The following is a 19,481-nucleotide window of genomic DNA, read 5'->3' as shown; positions in this document are numbered from 1 at the left end:
AAGTAGCCGCTCGCGAAATCCTGGAGGATGAAAGTCAAAGGACTGGGGTCGGAATCCCGGGAAAGTCAATTAACGGGGCGCGAAAAGCAACGCAGCGCCGGGAGGGCCCTTTGACGAGTCACAGTTCACGACTTCAAACGGCATTGTTTAAACGCGCGAGCGGAAGGGAAGAAGAGCGCGAAGGGCACCCCTCGAGGCGGATGACTCATCGACGACTGTCTCTAAATGCCGAATTCCTCTGTTATTTATAGCCTGGCACCGTCGCCGCTGTTTAAACACAGCCTCCTGCGAAACGACCCGCGAGCATTTTCCAAATTCACGTAGCCACCGTGCGAGTCGACCCACGATTCGTTATTTACGAAATGGCGTCTGTGTTATCGAGTATTCCTTCGTCTTTCGTCTCGAGCGAACGTTGAACATATTTGTTAGCGTGTATCCCCTTTTTTCGTTTTTTGTTAGCGTTGAAAGGAACGATCGTGCGCGTTCAGGTATTAAGGAACGCGTTCGCCAAGAGCGCTAGGGACGAGGGAACGCGTGCCAAAATGGCTGTCCTCGTAACGAGTGCCAGGAACTTGTTGATTGAACGCACGCACCAGAAGAGCATTTCGCGAAATTAGCCTAACGGAGCACACTCGCCATAGATTCATGCTAACTCACCTGGCACACTGACCAGAAATAGAATACTCTGACTAATCCTCCGCGGTTCGATACGCGTCCCACATTTCATGCCAGATGGTTGGATACTCGTTCAGACACGCGTTCAAAGGTCGCTGACGATTCCATTAAATTTTCTAATTTTTACCGTTCGTTCGATTTATTAAGTCGTGTCTTTCGTATATATTTCCACTAAATTCAGTGTTTGCAATTTAAACACGATCAAATTGAACGTAAACGAAACGTGGTATATCGAGTGCAGTTAGATACAGAAAGAGTTAACTATTTTCATTGTCAACTGCTTGGGGTGTCCAAGAATAATATACACGCTCTTCGTTTCGCGCTATCTTTACTTCAGAGCCCAGAAAAATGATAACTGACGCAAAAACGCTTGCCTCATCCATTCCAGCGGAACGTTCAGCGATTCATGGGACGTGAAACTGAACGATCGCAATGGCATCCGTGGCCATTTTTCCAATGGAACGGGGCAGCAGGTTGCGTACTATCTCCGCGCATGGCATCGCTCATTTATCCAGCGATTCGTTCAGTTCCCCTGGTCAATTCTCCCTTCCGTTTTTGCTCTTTCATCTGCCGCCGCACCGACGCGGAGAATCCACGTGGGAGAATCGGGGATGAAACTGGGAAAATATCGCGGCAACCCTTCACCTTTTTATTTCTTCTCCTCTTTTTTTTCGCCTCGGTTCGAATACGTAAACGTGCTCGCGATATAACGATTGATGGCAATATACGCGAAGAAATACGGCTAGAGTTATGTCGATCGAGAGAGACGTCCCTCGATGCGAATGAGACCTCTGATACGCATCGATAACAGAATTGATTCGGTTATTTCGTGGCACGGAGGGATGCACAATATCAGAGAGTATTATGGAGTTAGTGCACGCGTGAAAACGCGTCGACTTTCCTCCATCTTTCCTCGAGCTGATGCGCATCGATGTTTGCTCAGAGGCACCGCCGAGGGAATCCATCGAACGTGGTCGATTTTCATCTGGCGTGTACGCCTGCACACTCTCGCCCCGCGTGCGTCCTCGCGAACGTGTTTGGAATGTGTCCTCGAGCCTCCATATCGTCGCAGTGGCATTCGATGTCCCAGGATCAATTTTTACGAACACTTGGCCTACCATCGATGCAGTCGAGCTGTGACAGCGGCTGCCGTTCCACTTCCGTAACGACGATTTATGCTTGACCAATTCCACAGTGGACGTCTAAGTAAAATCTACGCGCAGGATACAAACGCAGGATGAAAACGAAGCGGAGCACTGTCGAGAAGGAAATGTGTATTATATTATGCATTTATGAGAAGATCTGGAACAAGCGAATCTACTTGGGACGAGCAAAAGGTTTCGCGGAACGATAAAAATGAATTTCGAGCAGCAAAGAGTTAACGAGAAAACTTGGCGGGCCTCTTAATTGCTTTTAATATCGCGTAACAAGCTTCTGCCCCCCTCGATACTCCTCTCAGCAGCGAACTAACGAAAGTAAAGTCGAGTTTCCGGGTCGAGCTTTTCTCCTCTGAGCGATAAAGAGGAGAGAACGTACGTGGAGGGATACGTACATACATACATACATACATACACAGGGATAACAAAAAGAGAAGAGGGTGAAAGAAATTAGATTACGTCTCGAGGTCCTTTCGTTCCTCCTCTTTCTTTCTACCCCCACGGGCGTCCCATCGTCTGATAACTAGGCGTCGTCGCTCTGCCTCGGAACTTTATGCTAAGCGAGTCGACGAGGGCTTTATCTTCCCCGGAGACGACACGCTAACTCCTGGGTGTACAGGTTAAACACGCGCTGAGCTTTATTAAATCCAGTTGCGATTCAATTTCCTCGCCGCGAGGAGGGAAGCGAAGAAGACAAGGCCCTGGAATGGACCTAATGAAAACCACCGCGGAGATTTCCCTTTTCGGTTCCAGCTTCTTCCTGGTTCTTTCGTTCCCGATCCTTCGCGTCTCTTTCTTCACCCTCTCTCGAGTCTGTCGCGAATTACGCGAGGCGTGGACGATCATTCGATTAGGAGCCTCTAAAGGCCGTGTAATTGCTCTCGAGCCGCCATGGAACGCGGAGGGCGGCTGGCGCGTCGCACTTCCGGCTGGCCCGCCACTGAAAGCAGCCGTGAATGCGTCGCTGGAAAAGCTCGGGTAAATGAGTTCCCAGCGTGCCGCGGACGGGACCGTGATTTTTCCGCGCTGAATTTCTTGGCGGAAGCCGGATAAAGCCGGGGCGGATGATTTGCCAGCGACTCGTGATATTTTCTGATTGCGTCCGGGTTTAAGGGATGGTTTAGATGAAGATTGGTGGCCTTGGGTCGGTGTTCTCAGCGTATCGTGTGTTTCAAACGTTCTGGTATATCTTTTTCGCGAGCACGTTGCCCAGCCATTGTGGAAACGAGAATTTATGCCAGCTGTCCTCTTTATTCCTCGCGTTTCCGGTTTACCCCTGAACTTCGCCACAGAGGAACTGTTCGACTTCGCGTAGCTTCGAATTACTTTCTGTGATTACTCGTGGATTAAATATTTTGCTCGTTTTTTATTTTATTTTAGCAGAGATTGCAGATGCGAGAGATACGAGTTAGAATAATTGCACAGTACTCGATTATTATTTACGTGTTATTCGATCCTCATCGTTCATCTTGTTCAAATAATACATTTAGTTAATTCGATACGATAGTAATCAATGTAAACAACGTAATCTATCGTTGAATCAGTGCTTTGTTTACGCTGTTCACTTCGCTCAGGCTTGTTAAAGAAATCGTATCGATCAACCGTGGCGAATCGAGCATCCGCAAATCACCAATTAGATATTATTCAATTTCTATTCTGTAAGAAAGTGGAATACCAATGGAGTCAACATTTTCACTGACGAAAACCCGTTCGAAATTGTGGGTTTCCGTCGCAGCCACGTTCAAAATGGAGATCCTTCCCGCGAAGCAACACAATTCTGTCGACGAAGGAACGATCTACCCTGTCTGCATCTCATCACACGTCCCAGACGAATTTTTCCCTTTTGTCGACAGCCCTGAGGATATTTCGTTTAAATTCGAGTCCATCGTGGCTCCAAGCGACCTCAACCGCCACTTTCTTCGTCGTCTCTCCAACGAGCTAGTCTCGAATCCACCCCCGTTACTAATGCACCGCGTCGCTCGACCTCGTTCAATCTTTCACGACGGGTTGGTCACCCTCTTGGATCGTCTTCGCGTAATTCGTTATTACCTCGTGAAACGATACCTTGACTGGTCTTCAGGGTTGAAACAGGGGGTTGGAGGAAATTTCAGCGATTAGCAGGTTCCAGCAGCGCGTGTAGGAAGTGATTTAAGGAATTGGTCGAGAGAGGGTGTTAATTACGGTCCAAGAGGGTGGAGGTTAAGGTTGCGTCAGTTGGGTATCCTCTTTTGCAGGATGTTTCACAGTGGAGATGGAAATGTAGTTTAATTAATTTGAGAACGATTATTTTGCTGAGTTTTGGGTTGAGAGATGGTTGTATCTGTGAACAATCTGTACTTGTTTTTTATTCTGTTAAGATAAGGCTATTAGTTTTGAAAATAAACACGATAGGAGCAGAGAAATACAAGCAGAGACGGTAAGAAAGGTATGTGAACTCGAAACTTGCGATTATTAGAAGTGCATTAAATGATTCTTGTCGATCTTTCACGCGAGAAATTTATTCTTTCTCAAAAAATCGCGCGTGGGATTCATTTAAGTCCCAAAGAATTCAAGCGTCAGATTTCGAATGAATAAGAATTTGATTTAAGCGAATAATTTGCAATGCAAAACTTGAGAATACGAATATCCTTTCCAATGAAGTTCCATCGTTTTCAGAATTCCTGAAAATTCTATCAAGTCTCCTAACTGCGAGAAAATAACTGGAGACCCAGGCATGAATGAAAGATACACACTTCACTCGAATTTTCTTTAACCCCGTAAGCCCTCATGAATACCAAAACGAGAGACGCAAGATCGTTTAAATTTTCATTCCACCCAGCAATCATTGGATCTGAGGCACATTTCTGTCCTCCAGGAAGAACCTGGCCATTTATCCTCATAAACGATGGGAAAGTCCCAAATTATTCCTATGATTTATCATAAACCGACAAATTCGTTCCACTGGTGTGCGCCAGGCATTTATCAACGTCCTGAAACGATGTCAGATTCTCCACCAAGAAGCGATTACTTTCACAGGGCGTTTTTTTATTTTATTCTTCGAAGAAAAAGAGGAAAAAAAGGGAGGAAAGAGCAGGATTAATCGTTGGGAATTACCAAGCGTTGCGATACCATTCCGCTGTCCGTTTCTTTTGCCGGTTATTTGAAAAGTGGTCAGCGGCGATAACAGCGTTTCTCGTTTCGCTGGAAAGAGCGAACGTGGGGGAATTCGTGTGACCAGCTGTAACGCGAACGCTTATCGTCGAATTCGCGGCTATCAGCGCTGGATTGGCGAATATTTTTTCTGCCCCCTCCCCTCGCAGCGACCATCGACTTCGAAAGCGCTTTTAAACACCCCAGGCATAAGTCGGGTATCAACGTCGCGGACGTTTAACCCGCGTCGCTTTTAATCGCTTTATAATTGAGGCGAAACTTTCGTATCGACTTAATTGCTTCAAGCGCGCCTGGAATTAACTTTCACGTCGGTGGTTAATTTTTAATTACCGCCATTTGCTTTTTTCCGTTTCTAATTCAGCTCATTACTGGGCGAACTTTTGTGCTGCTCGCTGCGAAACGCGGGAAGAGGAGGGTTACGTGGCTTAACGGTGATGCGAAGGATCGCGTAAGCACTGTCAACGTTCAGTTAATTACTTTAAACGAATGAAAAGACGTTACATAATTTAAATTTCAATACATTGCTCGTCTACTGAGTTAAATTAACTATCGATCAGCAAACAACTGACCACTGGCTAGCTTAACAACAATTTTAATATTTTCTTCTACGTTCTGCGAATATTTAACTAAATTTATACACGCTTTACTGAACAAAACCAAGCTGCAAGTAACGATACATAAAATAAACGAAACACCTTTCAATTCAGGTTCCATTTTTAGTCGGTGCTCGCAAGAGCACGAATTCTCGCGTCAACCTCGGCGGTGAAACGCTGGGCCCCGCCTCATTAACCCGTCATAAATTAATATTCACTGGTGAAACCGGTTACAAATCTCTCTCGCGGCGTGTCCAAACAATCGTCGAAGGAAAACGCGGCGAAAGGAAAACACACGTGCGGCTATAAAATTTCGCCGTTCATCCCCGCGCGCGTTCATCGGTTCGGAATGCAATTTACGCGGTCGCGCGCGCGCGTTCGCGCCAGGGGGTTGCCAGGTTCCTGTCCAGCGGGGTGCGGACGAAAAAAGACGCCTGCTCTGTTTTCCAACTCGCCGTGCCAGCATCTGGTGGAATAAAAGCTGAGTAAACCGTCTCAGCCGTGTGTATACACGCGCGGAACCCGCCAGCTTTTGGATTATGGATGCAACGGGGCGCGCGAGCACCCTGTCACGTGTTACCATTTTCCTTCGAAGTTCCTTTGAACGAGAGGCAACGTTTACGGGCGAAAAATTCGCTCCTCGAACGACGAGGAACTTGGGCTTAGCTGAGTCACTGCGACAGGATCGGGTAATCGATGAGGGGGTGGCGAGACGCGAAATGGGACGTTATGGCGAGAGATACCGTGCTAATATTAGAACGCTTATCGCGAGCTGATAGACCGGAGCCCGTTTAATTGCATCGATCTCCGGCCATTTGTCGATTTTCTCGCGTTCATTTCGCGTTACTTGAACGGTCCGTGATAGAAGTCGAAGGGTTCGAATTTTCGGGGTGAAACTTGGGGAAGAGAAAGGACTTCAGGGTTATTTGGATCGCTGAGATTTATTTGATCGATGAGTAAAATTATTTCAGAGGAAGAACAGCCGATCTTGAGCATTAGTAGATTTTCACTTCGATACGATTAGTTAGTTAGTAGAAGATGCAAAAGAGAATTGAATAGTTGTTAGATTGTTTCTTAGTTCAAAGAAGGGTGGTTAAGTTACGTCACCAGAGCTATACCACCTATGGAACGCAGCCAGGAAACGCGTCCAGGCGTCTGTCTACATAAATAAGTCATGTTTTATGATCTAGTCGTTGATGAGTAACACAGTGGAACAGCTGTGCCTCCAAAAATCCTTTGACCGATTCAGAAAGCCCTACAGCGACGAATAAATAGAAAGTTGTGTAAATACGAGTCCCCAGTGATCGAGGAAGATCAATGCAACGTGGTCCACCTATTGTATACCAAATTATTTCCACAGAAATAGAACAAAATTATGTTCATTCTGTACACGTTGACATCGCACGCAAGAAGAGATTAATTTTCCACTCGCTCGATCGAAATTAACGGGATCGCACGCGTTTACAACGAGGGCCCAGAAAACTCGTAGCCCCGTTACATTCGATCGTTTTGGCAGGACAAAAAGCAGTCTCTCTGTTCCTCTTCCTTCTCCAGCTACCCTCGCTCGTTATGATGGGAACGGCGAATTAGCCAATTTTGGTGCGCGCCAGGTTCGAGGGAACTCGCGGCGCGTTCCAGAGGACGATCAATAGCCAAAGGGCGTCAGGTTGCTCGAAATACGCGTATCGAGGCCTGGATATTCCTTTGAGCGCCGCTTCGCAGCCGGGCTCGTTATCGTTCACCAGCCTGACGGGACGAAAAATGTACCGCCGCTACGTGTTCCCCTTTTCTCTTCGTTTTTTTTTTCACGATCGCTAATGCCCGCGGAATAGTTCGAGGCTGTACGAAACGCTCTGGAGCTCGGGGTCGTTGACACTGTGAAATATTTTCGAGTTCGTTCGAGAGATCTTACCATTTAACGCAACACTCGCTATGGCGCGTTGTTCTAATTTGCTGCTCGCGAGTCTTTGAACGTTCAGATGCGCTGGTTTTTACGTTAATGATAATAAGTGGTACACGCGATGCGTTTGCTTGGGAGGTTGATGATGTACGAGACTGCGAGTGGAGGCAGATAACGCGTGCCAAAAATGTCTGCGCACGCTTATGTAAATTTATACCTTTGCAGACATTGTTGTAAAATGGCTGAGAGGTTTGCTCGAAAGCAGAGAACGAAAAGGAACCAAGATTTTGCAGCTCAATGATTGATAGAAATAACCAGATTCGTCGAAAAGCAGCGGTTTTTAGTGACTCGATTTAATTTTACGTTTTGGAAAGCTGAAATTCGTTCGTTTTACAATATTAACGCCACGTAGAACGCGAGCAGACGCTGGTTCCTCAGCCGAAACCGAGCATCCGGAACCAGCTCGTTTGACCAGCCTCGATGCGTTGCAGCTATTTATTTAGGGAGTCGCTTTAAATTTAGATTCGTGTGATCACCGCTTCTTTAGAAAAAAAATTTCGACCATCGTCGCTCGCTTTCAGCTTCGGAAATAAACCACGTAGCAGGATAAATAATGAACAGAGGAGGCACGATTAAACACGAGAGGATCCGATTAATATACTTGTACGTGTATAAATTGTCTCGCGTTACTCTAAAGTAGCCCCTTTTTTCTAGAAACTAAATTGTCGCGTACCATTCTCGCGTTTAACAAACGAATGTTTCACTGCATTGTCCAGCATTAATGCGTCGTCACCTGCATCGACCTTTTCAGCGTCGAAGGTGCGACTTTTCGCGGGTTTTTCCACATAAAATGGCACACGAGGTTCGTCACGCTCGCACGTGGACGCGAGGCAACGTTGCGAATTAAGTTGAATCGACCTGAATCAACGCGCGTTTTGTACGTAAGATTAATGGTGATATTCGTCAGCATCGTTAAGATGCATTCACACAGCAGCCACCTGCAGTTTCCTTGGACAGGTAGCAATGTCACGTTCCCTGCGAGGTTCGCCGTTGAATCAACACGGTCAGACGCGTATCGCGAGATTAACGAAAGTCAAATAGATAATGGAAACGTCTGATAGCGTTGCTGTAGTGGAGAATTCGCGGCTGAGAAACAAGGTATTTAACGCGGAAATTGTCGAATCGAATAGTTTCTGCTTCTGAGAGAGACGATAGTCCTTCGTGAGAACAGCTCAAGTTAAGAAGAATGAAATTTCGCGACTCTAAATTAACTCAAGTAAAAATCCATATATCTGTTTCGAGAAACATGGTACACATGCCACAGAGACAATCGAATGAAAAAGCTGCATCAATATTGAACACGTTCCATGCTGTAAAAAAAAAAAGCGAGACAAAAAAAGGGTGAATTAACTACGAGGTAAAAAAAATTCCAATAAAAACCGCGCGGCATGGAAAAATTCGTCGAACGTAAAAAAGGAGCAGAAAAATGTCCCCAGCTATCCATAATTTCCAATAATCGATACTCGTAATTAGCGGGGTAATTAATTGCTCGTTGAAAAAGATTTACGTTACGATGTACCGCCGCCAGTGGAGTTCGCGCGAGTTTATCGGCTCGACGCAGCCAGTTCGAATCGATCAGATGATCGAGGCGAGGGAATGGTATTAAAAAACGGCGTCCATGGCGTCGCATTATCGCGTCGTGTCGCGCAAGCTGCTTCGATTAGCGCATAGCTCACGATCTTGGACGAGTAATTCTGTAATACGACCTCTCGTCCACACACACGCCTCCATCGTGAGTAGATAAAGTTATTGCTACCACGAACGATCGATGTCTTCTTCCGGTTCTCCACGCGTCGATCTCTGCGCTTCGACGCGCGACTTTGGTCCTCCATTTTGACTCTACTGCTATTAGACGCTTCGAGGAATATCTTTATTCAATGTTCTTCCTACGTTTCTCTTATTTTCTCAAGTAATTTACCGTGGAAGTGGATACATATCAAGGATAAGTTTACTCCAGAACTGAATCTTTTGGATATTTCAAAGAATGGCTATTTTTAAGTTTGGAGAGGATCGTTGCGATTAAGGTAGGGCGAGAGACTTCTGTAAATCCAGCGGAAGTTCACTCGATTCGTTTGTTACGAGGAAACTCCAGCACGAAGTTCGTTCACCTGGTGCACACCAGTTTGGTTCGCACGATGGAGCGAAAAGCTCGACAGAGGCCGTCGAAAATCGTAATTCGAGCGTGTACAGGCGCGACAATCGTCGTCTGGTGATCGAGCGAGCCTAGGTGACCAAGCATGAAGCTACGCTCCGGGTCTCAAACGGGATTATATTAAGCGTTCGATTCTAAATCTGGCGTTGTGATCGCCAGGAAGGTTGACCAGGCTGAGTAAATCCGGAAAAAACGTCTGCATCGCGCCTAATCTCTTATATACGACAGGCTCTGATAGGCTCTAATAGGAGGCAACGAAAACTAGCCATTTTAAGTATCTTTGGGAACATGAAAGTGGAAGGACAGTTTTCAAGAAGATTTATATCTTGGTATAATTTCGTTTTCTTTTTTAACCAAGTAATTTTCACTCTAAAATCCATTTTACTAGTCTCATCATTCTGGAAATAATTAGTAATCCACCCTGTATATAATACAAAGTAATTACTCGTACACTCTGTATTGCATTCTCGACAAGAATTATATTACAATTATCTGTCCAAATATAATATTTCTATGATCCGGTTACAGTAATTGAAGATTAATTACTTGGTAACATTAATATATAATTAAACAAATATACTCGAGTCGAGAATTAACTACAATTTCACTTTATGATGTCAAGAGTAACCTCGCATAAATACGAATTAATAATAATTTCATAGTACTCTTTTATCTGACGCAACGTTAAGGGTGACGAATAGCTAGCCCTGCAGAATGTTAACGAAAGGGGTTGAAATTCATTCTGAGCGTTAAAAAATATCGCCGCTCCGCGTGCGCCGTGCGTCCACGTAGCTGGTCGTTGCGAAACAGAAGAATGGTTAATGGCCAGCGGCAATCTATCGTAACTGATAACAGCGAGAATGGTTAATAACGCGAGAGCAGGGGGTGCACGCGTTAATATCGATTCGATCGCGAGGGGTGGACACGGGTCGCGCACTGTGCGCCGCGACGCGTCGCCTCGTCCAGCGATCGTTTTTTACCCTTTTCCGCTCTTTTAATCGGCCTCGTACGCCGACACGAATCGATACTATCTCGCGTGCGGGTCGCACGATCGGGAGAAACGTGAATTCGACCCCTCGTCTGCGTGCCGCATCGAAGATTCTCGTATATTTTTCAGCAAATATTTGCGAACCAGCCGGACAACGTCCAGACATGTTTTTTTCCATTTTTCCCTTTTTTTTTTTATACCAATGGACTCCACATTGTGCAGCTTTTCTCTACTTTTATTGGGCGTTTTGATTCATCGTTTGCACTCGCGACGGACTTCCAGTGGTTCTCACGATCTACGAAATTTATCGTTAATTCTAAGAGGCTGTAATAACTTTGGATCGTTTCTCGCGAGACCTATCCAGCTCTTAAACAAACTTGAACCAACAGATTCCAGTATTTCATCTGGATTCTTCCAGTGTCCGTGCAATCAACAACTCCATCGAAACGCAATCAAACTTCGATGGCCTCTCGAAGTCTCGCGTACCTCCTCAGCATCTATCGAGGACTCAAACTGTATTTAAACCCCGTCCTTCGCCCTTTAAATCGCCTAGCCATCGTGTCTCGAATATCATCCCTTCGCATTGAAACCATTTCTTCGTCCAGACGTTTATCGCAGCTACCTGTGTTACGCTGATAACGCGATTAATAAGAATCATAGGCGTTTCTCGTTGATCAGCGCGCGTCGTGAGCACAGTGCGCGTTAAAGGGTGGACGGCGTTTAATTGGGATTTCGATCGCGCGGCGGGCAATTTCGAGAGGCCGCCTGCGAGAACGCAATTTCGTCAAGTGATCTCACCGCGTCTTTATTATCACGGTCTGCCCTACATATCGTCCGATAATTGCGATGCAAATGAGACATTTGCATGCGGGCATAATACGCGCGGCAGGTGATTTGCATGCAGAGGGAAATCCGTTGGTACGTCGAGGCGTAAAAACCGCGGCTGCCGGCTGGAAATGTTCAACGGCAGCCGCGTCCTCCTAATTATTAACCGAAAGTCGACGACGCGATACACCCAGCCCCTGAACGTCTTGTTTTATCCTCGTTTTACTTTCCTCCCTAACCGTGGTAAACAGTACTTTCGTTGGCCCAATGCCTGCCACGATGTGACCAGTTTCAGTGATGTTCGCGAGCGAAAGAAATTTCCATCTCGCAAGTGTAAGCTTTCTGATTGGGAAGAAAATTATTTTAAGCTGGACTTTGGTCGACTTCGTTTTATTTTATGCTTTAACTTTGTTGTTAGAAGATGATAGCATTGTGGATGAAATAACTTGAAGAGACAATTGTCTAGAAAGTTAATCGAAGGAAATAAATTTATATAGCTCTATTTTAAAGGGAGAGAGTGATTAAGGTATTTATTTTTTGAATATAATGCGACAGAGTATTTAAGGCACTGTTTAAAGTAGGCGCTTGTAATTGGAAAGTCGCGTGTTACTGATTTCGAAAATCCAGCAAATCCTCTGCGAGCGGTAAGGATAATTAATTCCGGTAATAAGGGGTTAAGTATCAGAAGAAACGAGCTCGGAATAAACCCGATTCCGTTCTCGTATCGTTAATATTTCACGGCGACCCGAGGACCGAGTTTTAAAATTCTGCAGTTCTCCAAAGGCGGCGATTTATTGCCGTGGCTGTGGAACGAGAAAAAATAGCGAGACCCAGGGATTCCCGTCGATTATTCACCGTTTCATTATTCTAGCATAACCGTTCCGGGGCCCTTATCGTGGCGACTTTCACGGAGCTTCGTTTTTTCGAGGAGATTTCACGTGGATTAATGTCTCTACCAGGGGCGATCCAGTTATCGCCGTGAAACTGTAATGGCCGCTTTGCGAGAGTGTTCGAAAGGTTACGCAGCTTTCCAGAACGAACCAAACTTAGTCGATCTAATTTCAAATGTCCCTTTTTGTATCGCGTATAATATAATGGAATTACAGCGCGCAGCGCTTCGAGGCGGGGTGCAACTAAACGCTACCGTGTAATTTCTGACTCGCCAGGGGGGGAAAGGAGGAAAGTAAACGTTGGTAACGAAATGACGGTAATAAAATGGGAAACGTCGGAGAATGTAGCGTCTGGTGGCATATTTAAAACGTGGAACAGGTTTCAAGCCCGCGGACGTCAGGAAGAAGGGAGTTGAAATACGCTGCAAATAGATAACGAAAAGCTGATTCGAATTTTTTATACGACCCGCAGAAGCGGTCGCGAACATGTAAGAGCGACGTCAGAGGAATGAGAATAGAGATCGGTAAGAAGCGAGCACAAGAAAGGATGCGATGTTAATATTTGATGTAACCATGCAGTAAATATGGAAAATCCATCTACGTTTTATGCTTGGCCAATTTGTTTCGCGAAAGAAGAGGGTGCGCGTGATGGAATTTACGTGAACGGAGGAAACAACTTCTGAATGCGATTATGAGAATGATAAAACGAGACGGCAACGCGATGCAACGTCTCTGTCTCTCGACTAAAGAAATTGTTTAAAGATCTTTTAGAAAATCTGTCTTTTGAGGGTAGCGAAAGAACGACTGTAAGAGTAAGACAAAGATGGACGACGTGAATTCCAATGCCCCGGTTTGACCCAAGAAATCAAAACCTTCGCATTTTTCAGTCTCCTTTTAGAAACGATTTGTATGCAGCGAACGATAATAGAAGCTGACTTGTCAAGTGCAGCTGGTGGACACAATAAGTAGTCAACTGCGAGAGTTGGAAGAATTTCAGATTGCAACCGCTAATGGCTGGCCAGCTTGCGTTGTACGTGTCCGTGGTCAGTTCCGTTATTGCGCGAGCAAAGATCTCCGATTTTGACGATGATAAACGATGCCTGCGGTGGGTGCGAATAGATGTTTCTGTTGATGAACTCAAATGCCGTTTTAAGCACCGTAAACAGAGCTAGCTGAGAGAAACGAAAAACGAGGTTGACGTGTCGAAGGTTGAAAAATCAGCTGGAACCTTTAGACTTAATCGCAGGTTAGTCACTCTCTCGTAAGCCCATAGTGAACACCAAAAACAGGCTGACTCAAGTTTACCACGGGTATTAAAGTGGCTTGGTCGTTCGGTAAATCCTTAGTCGTTCTTCAACCGCCGATCGCATCGCGTGAAAGCCTTCGAACACCCTTCGAACGTCGCCTGGTGTTGAATAGAGTGCAGTTTTCTGAGAGTTCAGTGTTTAGTGTTCAGTGATTACATATATTCTACTCGTAGATGCTTAGATAAACTAAACATTTGCAGTTTATAATAGTAACTCTACATTCTGCAGAATCGCAATTCTCATTTACAACAACGTGATTCTTCAAGCAAGTAATTTTCCCTTTTTGTAAAATATTTACATTCAATAATATTCACAAATTTGTCTCGACTGTACAAAATTCGACACAGTAATCGGTTCACAATTTCAACAGTCCACTCCTTACCGCTCTTAATCCACATCTAACCGCTCTGATCGAACCAAAAAACCACCATCTCGCTATCGTCAAAGCATCGAACGCGAAGATCAAAGAGCGAACGACCAGCTTCTCTTTCTCCCAGCGAAGAAAAAACGCGATGGATCGATGCAGCGGCGGACACATGTTGCTTCGATCAGACGCGTTCCATCGAGGAGCGGCGGGGTATCGACTCACCCTGGCTTGGCGCGTTTCCGCTCTGCGCTCAGAGTCCTCGACGGACGCCAAGCTGCGCTTTGCTGTGCACGCGTGCACTCATTCGCGAGGTGTTCGAACTCGCGTGCCTTCGATTCCTTCTTGACCCTCGCGACTTTTCATCCCTCCTTCGAACAGGTGCGATTGATCGATGGACGTGGGTCTGGTAAGGAGAGTTTCGAACGATTTCTGCAGACGTAGAGTCTTGTAACATTTTATTTCTTTCTTGGATGGTTAATGTTAGGTCGGGAGCAAGTTGTTTCGTGGTTAGAAGATTGATACGTTCTAGCTTGCTTGAAAATAAATTCCATGAAATTGCATGAAATTGCCAGCAGTAGAAGTAATAATTACATCGGATTAATTGGTGAGATTAGAAGAATAGAAGTTCGTATAAGTGTGAATCGTTCGAATTACCCCAATCAGCTGTCAGTTTCCTAATAAGCACACGGTACGACTCATTTCCCATCGGCTCGTCGCTTTGTACAGCGAACAACCGAGTGCTGTTCGATCATTCCTCGTAACCTTTGATGGAGAACAATAGCACGTTGAATGGCATCATAATCCACGTCCTCGTCGTCGAGGAATCAAACTGAATCGCGTTCTAAAATAACCAGTCGACTAATAATGCGTCGAACCCCCGTGCAATGTTCTTCATCGTGGGTGCAACAATTTCCTCCCTTCCATTTTCATTTTTCACGTCGCAATTGAATGGATGAGCTCCATAAACACTTCACTAAGCCTCCTTACACTTCGCATCGCGCGTTGGACAACCGCCATAATTTTTCCATCCATTTTACACCCCCTTTTGGAATAATTAGAGGCACCAGCGTTCGATGCTAAGTCGTGGGATATTTTAAACTCGAATAAAAAGTGGTGAACGCCGCGATGTGATGAATTTCCTGCTGTTTCAAGTTTCTTACTCGATAGACAAGTAACGGTGGAATGTTTATGCTGGCAAGACAGCTGGTAAGACAGCGGAGGCAGTTGAACAACGTCGGCTATAAAAGCTCCGGAGAGACGTATGTAAACGCGGACGCAAACTCGATTGTCTCCACCTACGACAAAGCCTTCTGGTACCGTTGGCCGTCTTCAGCGTTTCCTAGAACCGGCCAGTAAATTGCGTCGCCCTCCTTTCGATTAACGTGTAACTCGATTTATAAACCCGTCCGACCGTGCTTCCATTTGGGATTCCACCGCGTTGTTATTACCAGAGGCGAATAATTTACGCCCGCGTAATTGTTTCGCCCATTGAGCGGATCATCAGCCAGTTTCCATTAGACTACGAAATTCGTTATCGTTCCCGTGTTATCGTAATATGGATAAATTTCTGTAATGCATGATTTATGGCACTCGTAGGTGATTAAACTTGAAGTTTCGTAGCGCTGACAGCATCGAACGTGTACGCGAAAACTTGTTTCGTTTATCGTGGCAATTATTAGCTTCAATTTTCCTATCGACTGCAATTCCTTCTTTTATTGTAGAAATAAAATCTGGATTGTAAAAGGATTTCGAAACGCGTGAATGAGTGACGCGAGGAATCAATTAGTCGATGTTAATTAGTCAGATAGGAGCTGTTGGTGATTCGCAATTAACGACAGATTTATCTGCGTTCGTTATATTCGATATAGGTCATCGATGTCGATTTTTTTTAACCACGATCCATGGGATCAGAATGGCTGGGTTTATCTGGAGGAACAGAAGGGTCACGGCTGTGTCACAATGCAGCATTGTTGCGGTCCATCGTCAATTGTGCTATCGCGTTTACTATAAAACGCGGTGCGTCATTTGGGGTGGTTCGCAAACAAGTCGACTCGTATCTTCGTGAACGACAGAGATCGCGAGTCTCTCTCGATCGACTTTTGCCATTAATAAATCTCGAGAGTCGTGGTTACTCGAAACTCTGTATAAATAAATGCTGACGTGAGGATCGACGTGAATGAAGATCGCGAAGTATACACGCGAGAGACCTGTTTTTCGATGACTGAATCGAGCGATCGACGAACTCGCAGGGACCGCCTTCGAAGCTTTCCGTTAACAGTGGAATTAACGCGAATGAAAAGGATCATGGCTGAGCCCAGCTGGTTTATTTCCCCGTGAAAGCGTCGTCCGACGTTCGACTCGACCGCAGAGGTCCTCATTGTCCAGCTACGCCAATTAACGGCGCGATCCTCGACGGAGCAAGCAATAAGGGGGAATAAAAACGGCATGGAAGCCTTTATTGGGTATCATTGGCCGGCTGCTGGATGCATTTCGGGCGTGCCTCGCGAAAAACGCTCCATTGTCCCTGCTGTTTTAAATACCCGTGGGACTATCGTCGACAAAACCGTGGCTCGATCGAAAGGAGCGCGCTCGATATGACCTACGAGCTGAGAAACTCGTTTAATCGCCACCACCCCTTCGTTCGTTTCTATCGATCTCGCGAGGATTATCTTGTTAAACGTCCAATCTTGTTGCGATATCGAATATTCAGATTTTTTATTAATCAAGAATTGAATCTTCGATAAAAAAAAATCGCATTTTGGAATTCTTCGAGTTAGAGTTGAGAGTTGTTAGAATTGTTAGAGTTGTTAAAATAAGAAAGCTCGAGTTTTCGTAAAAATCAAAAGACAACAAAAGTTCGATTAGGTCAAAATGGCTTTTTACTGGTTCGATCCTGGCTTCGATGGCCGATACTTGCTGATAAGGCGCGCTGGTCCGGGTATATGTTTAGAGTATGATACAACAACGCGTGATGATATTTAATGAGCAATCAAACATGGAACTCGATGTCACAATACGCGTACGTGATTCTATGCGACATAGCAGACCGCTGTTATCATTATTATTTTCGTACCGCCAAAGTGGGGGACGTCCATTGAACGCGCCGCTCCTCCGTTGCTTTATCAGTTCCGAGCTGAGACTTTCAGCTGGACGGACGCGCGATCGGATCAATCGGACAGAATCAAGGTGTCGATAAAGCACCCACAACTTAGCAAACAGTAACCTTGTATTGTTAATCCGATAAAAAACTGACTTTAAAGTTCAGAAACCTGAAAAAGATTGCGGTTTCGCTAAAATAAAACTGATATCGCGAAACGTTTCGATATATTACATAATCTGACATTGCCTCTCCTGTTATCTCATTTTTTAAACATATCAGTTTGCTATCGTCCACGATATATTCTGTGCAAAGAATTAAACTCAAAGCACCAACGAAAGTAAAGATTCTCTCTCTTCGAAGTTGCTAATAAATCCAAATTCAAATGATCGCTAATCTAACATCGTATCACCTCGTCTGATTCCAGGTACTCCAGCATGATATGATAGCAGCGCTCGAGGAGATCTCCCCCGCAAGATGAAGAATCCTTACGTCCTCGCGTGCTTCCTCCTGCTGCCCGCGGTGCTTGGCCTGAACCTGCAGGAGGACGACCTGGTGTTCGACGACGTTGGCGAAGAGAGCAGCAGCACCGCGGCCACGGTGGTCAGCCGTCGCTACGACGAGCGCAGGGACAGCTGGCACGAGCAGAAACACCACCCTCGTGAGAGGCACCACCTCGAGAGGCTGCCCAACGTGCCACACGTAGTCGTGCCAGTCGGCCACGTGCTCAAGCTCAGGGTCCACAGGGAATCGTTCAGTGGTCCAGAGGACTACTACGAGGTGAGAAACACCTGCTCTTTTTCCATTACGATCGTCCACGTGGTTGGACGATCGCCAACAGACTCTCGCAGCGATCTCGCACGTTCGACCACCCTCGATTCAACCCTTCGACCGCCTTTCAATTGCTGACGCGTCAGTTTTGCTTCGTAATTAAATAGGAAGTAATTCTATCGATTTTGAAATCATAGAAGACGCGTTTTTAGTTGTGTCTGATGGAAAGTTCAAGTAGGGGTAGTTTGTTTGAATATGTTTAGGTTGAAACAGAGTTGAATGGAATCTCGAAATGTCATTTATATACGGACATTATTTATCATGACCCATTTCACACGGGATATGTTATTAAACCATGGCTATCAGACGCAAACAGTGACATCATCACCGCGATGCCTGAAACAGATGTGGGTGGGTAATGCTTGCTTTTCGTCATTTGGTAGCGAGCATTGTTTTCGCTAATCGGGAACGCACGTGGGCGGCAGGCTGTATTCTATTAGAGAAACACAGGTTGAAGCAATAAATCGTTACGAGATACATGGTATATTATGAATAGCGTTCTGAGAACACTTTGTATCACTTCCATAGTCGATCAGCTAGTTTCGTATTCCGCGGAACGAATTATTCGACGAGATAATTATAGACGATTCTTTTTATCGAAATAAACTGACTTAACGCGTAGATATTGGTTCGTTCGTGTAACGTTGCGACGAGCAGTTGCGCTTTAATTTTTGTCGAACGAGAAAAAGAGGACAGAGTTCCAGGAGTAAACGCTGGACTGCCGCCAATTTTCGTACCTTGATCCTGACGTACGTAATGCCGCCTTTCGTTTACTTCCTTTTGTTGACTGTGCCAACAGAGCCTGGAATCCATATCCTTGATTCAATTTGCCGGCTACGCGGCTGGAAACTCGCTTGGAATCTCGTCCATCGTTCATCCTCGACGCCTAATCATTACAGTTGACGCGAGAGAAAAAGGCATCAAAGTAAAAGGCATTTAAGAAGTGGTCGATTAACATATTAAATAACAGTAACTTAGAGACAGGATGTTTTTATGGTATATGAAAATACACGTAAAACATTTACAGTACATCGTATATTACAACGTTTAGAAGGTAAAATAAATCTCTGTGCAGATTTTGTGTCTCTAATTCCATTTTCAAGCCCATGAATTTACGTTAATACTCGCAGAGACGCACAGACATGTAATATTTGTAGCTAATTAGAATTTAATATTGATCTTGAAGACGTGGCGATGGTCTCAAAGGAAATTAGATAATTCGAGTGTAATTGCTACAGCTGCTAGCGTCGATACGCGTTTCCCATCAACGATAAACGAGCAATCGCCCCCAACCGATTCAAGCGTCCAGACGCCTGTCCATAAAATGCAACCAGCATCGTCCAAAAATAAAAGCTGCGTTCGTGACATTCCTTTCGTCGAGGAATTAAATTTCAGCAGCGTAAACTCGCGAACCTAACGTGTGAGAAAAATAAGAGAGCAAAAACGTGAGTCGCGTCCGATCGGTTTCCAAAGTTCCAGCCAGCTTTTT

At 45.3% G+C, this 19,481-nt stretch overlaps 1 protein-coding gene across 1 annotated transcript in view; it reads left to right on the top strand.

The window, feature by feature from the left end:
* LOC143430382 (uncharacterized) overlaps positions 1-19,481 on the top strand; it is a 62,924-nt gene that overhangs the window by 31,616 nt on the left and 11,827 nt on the right. Inside the window, exon 2 of the mRNA XM_076906621.1 lies at positions 17,589-17,941. Within this exon, the coding sequence (XP_076762736.1) occupies positions 17,639-17,941 (303 nt within the window). The 5' untranslated portion in view covers positions 17,589-17,638. The remainder of the gene's footprint in view (positions 1-17,588; positions 17,942-19,481) is intronic.

Source organism: Xylocopa sonorina, chromosome 13, assembly GCF_050948175.1.
Source record: "Xylocopa sonorina isolate GNS202 chromosome 13, iyXylSono1_principal, whole genome shotgun sequence".
NCBI classification, from domain to species: Eukaryota; Metazoa; Arthropoda; class Insecta; order Hymenoptera; family Apidae; genus Xylocopa; species Xylocopa sonorina.
The sequence above is the reverse complement of the archived record's forward strand: the minus strand, read 5'-3'. Positions and strand labels throughout refer to the sequence as shown.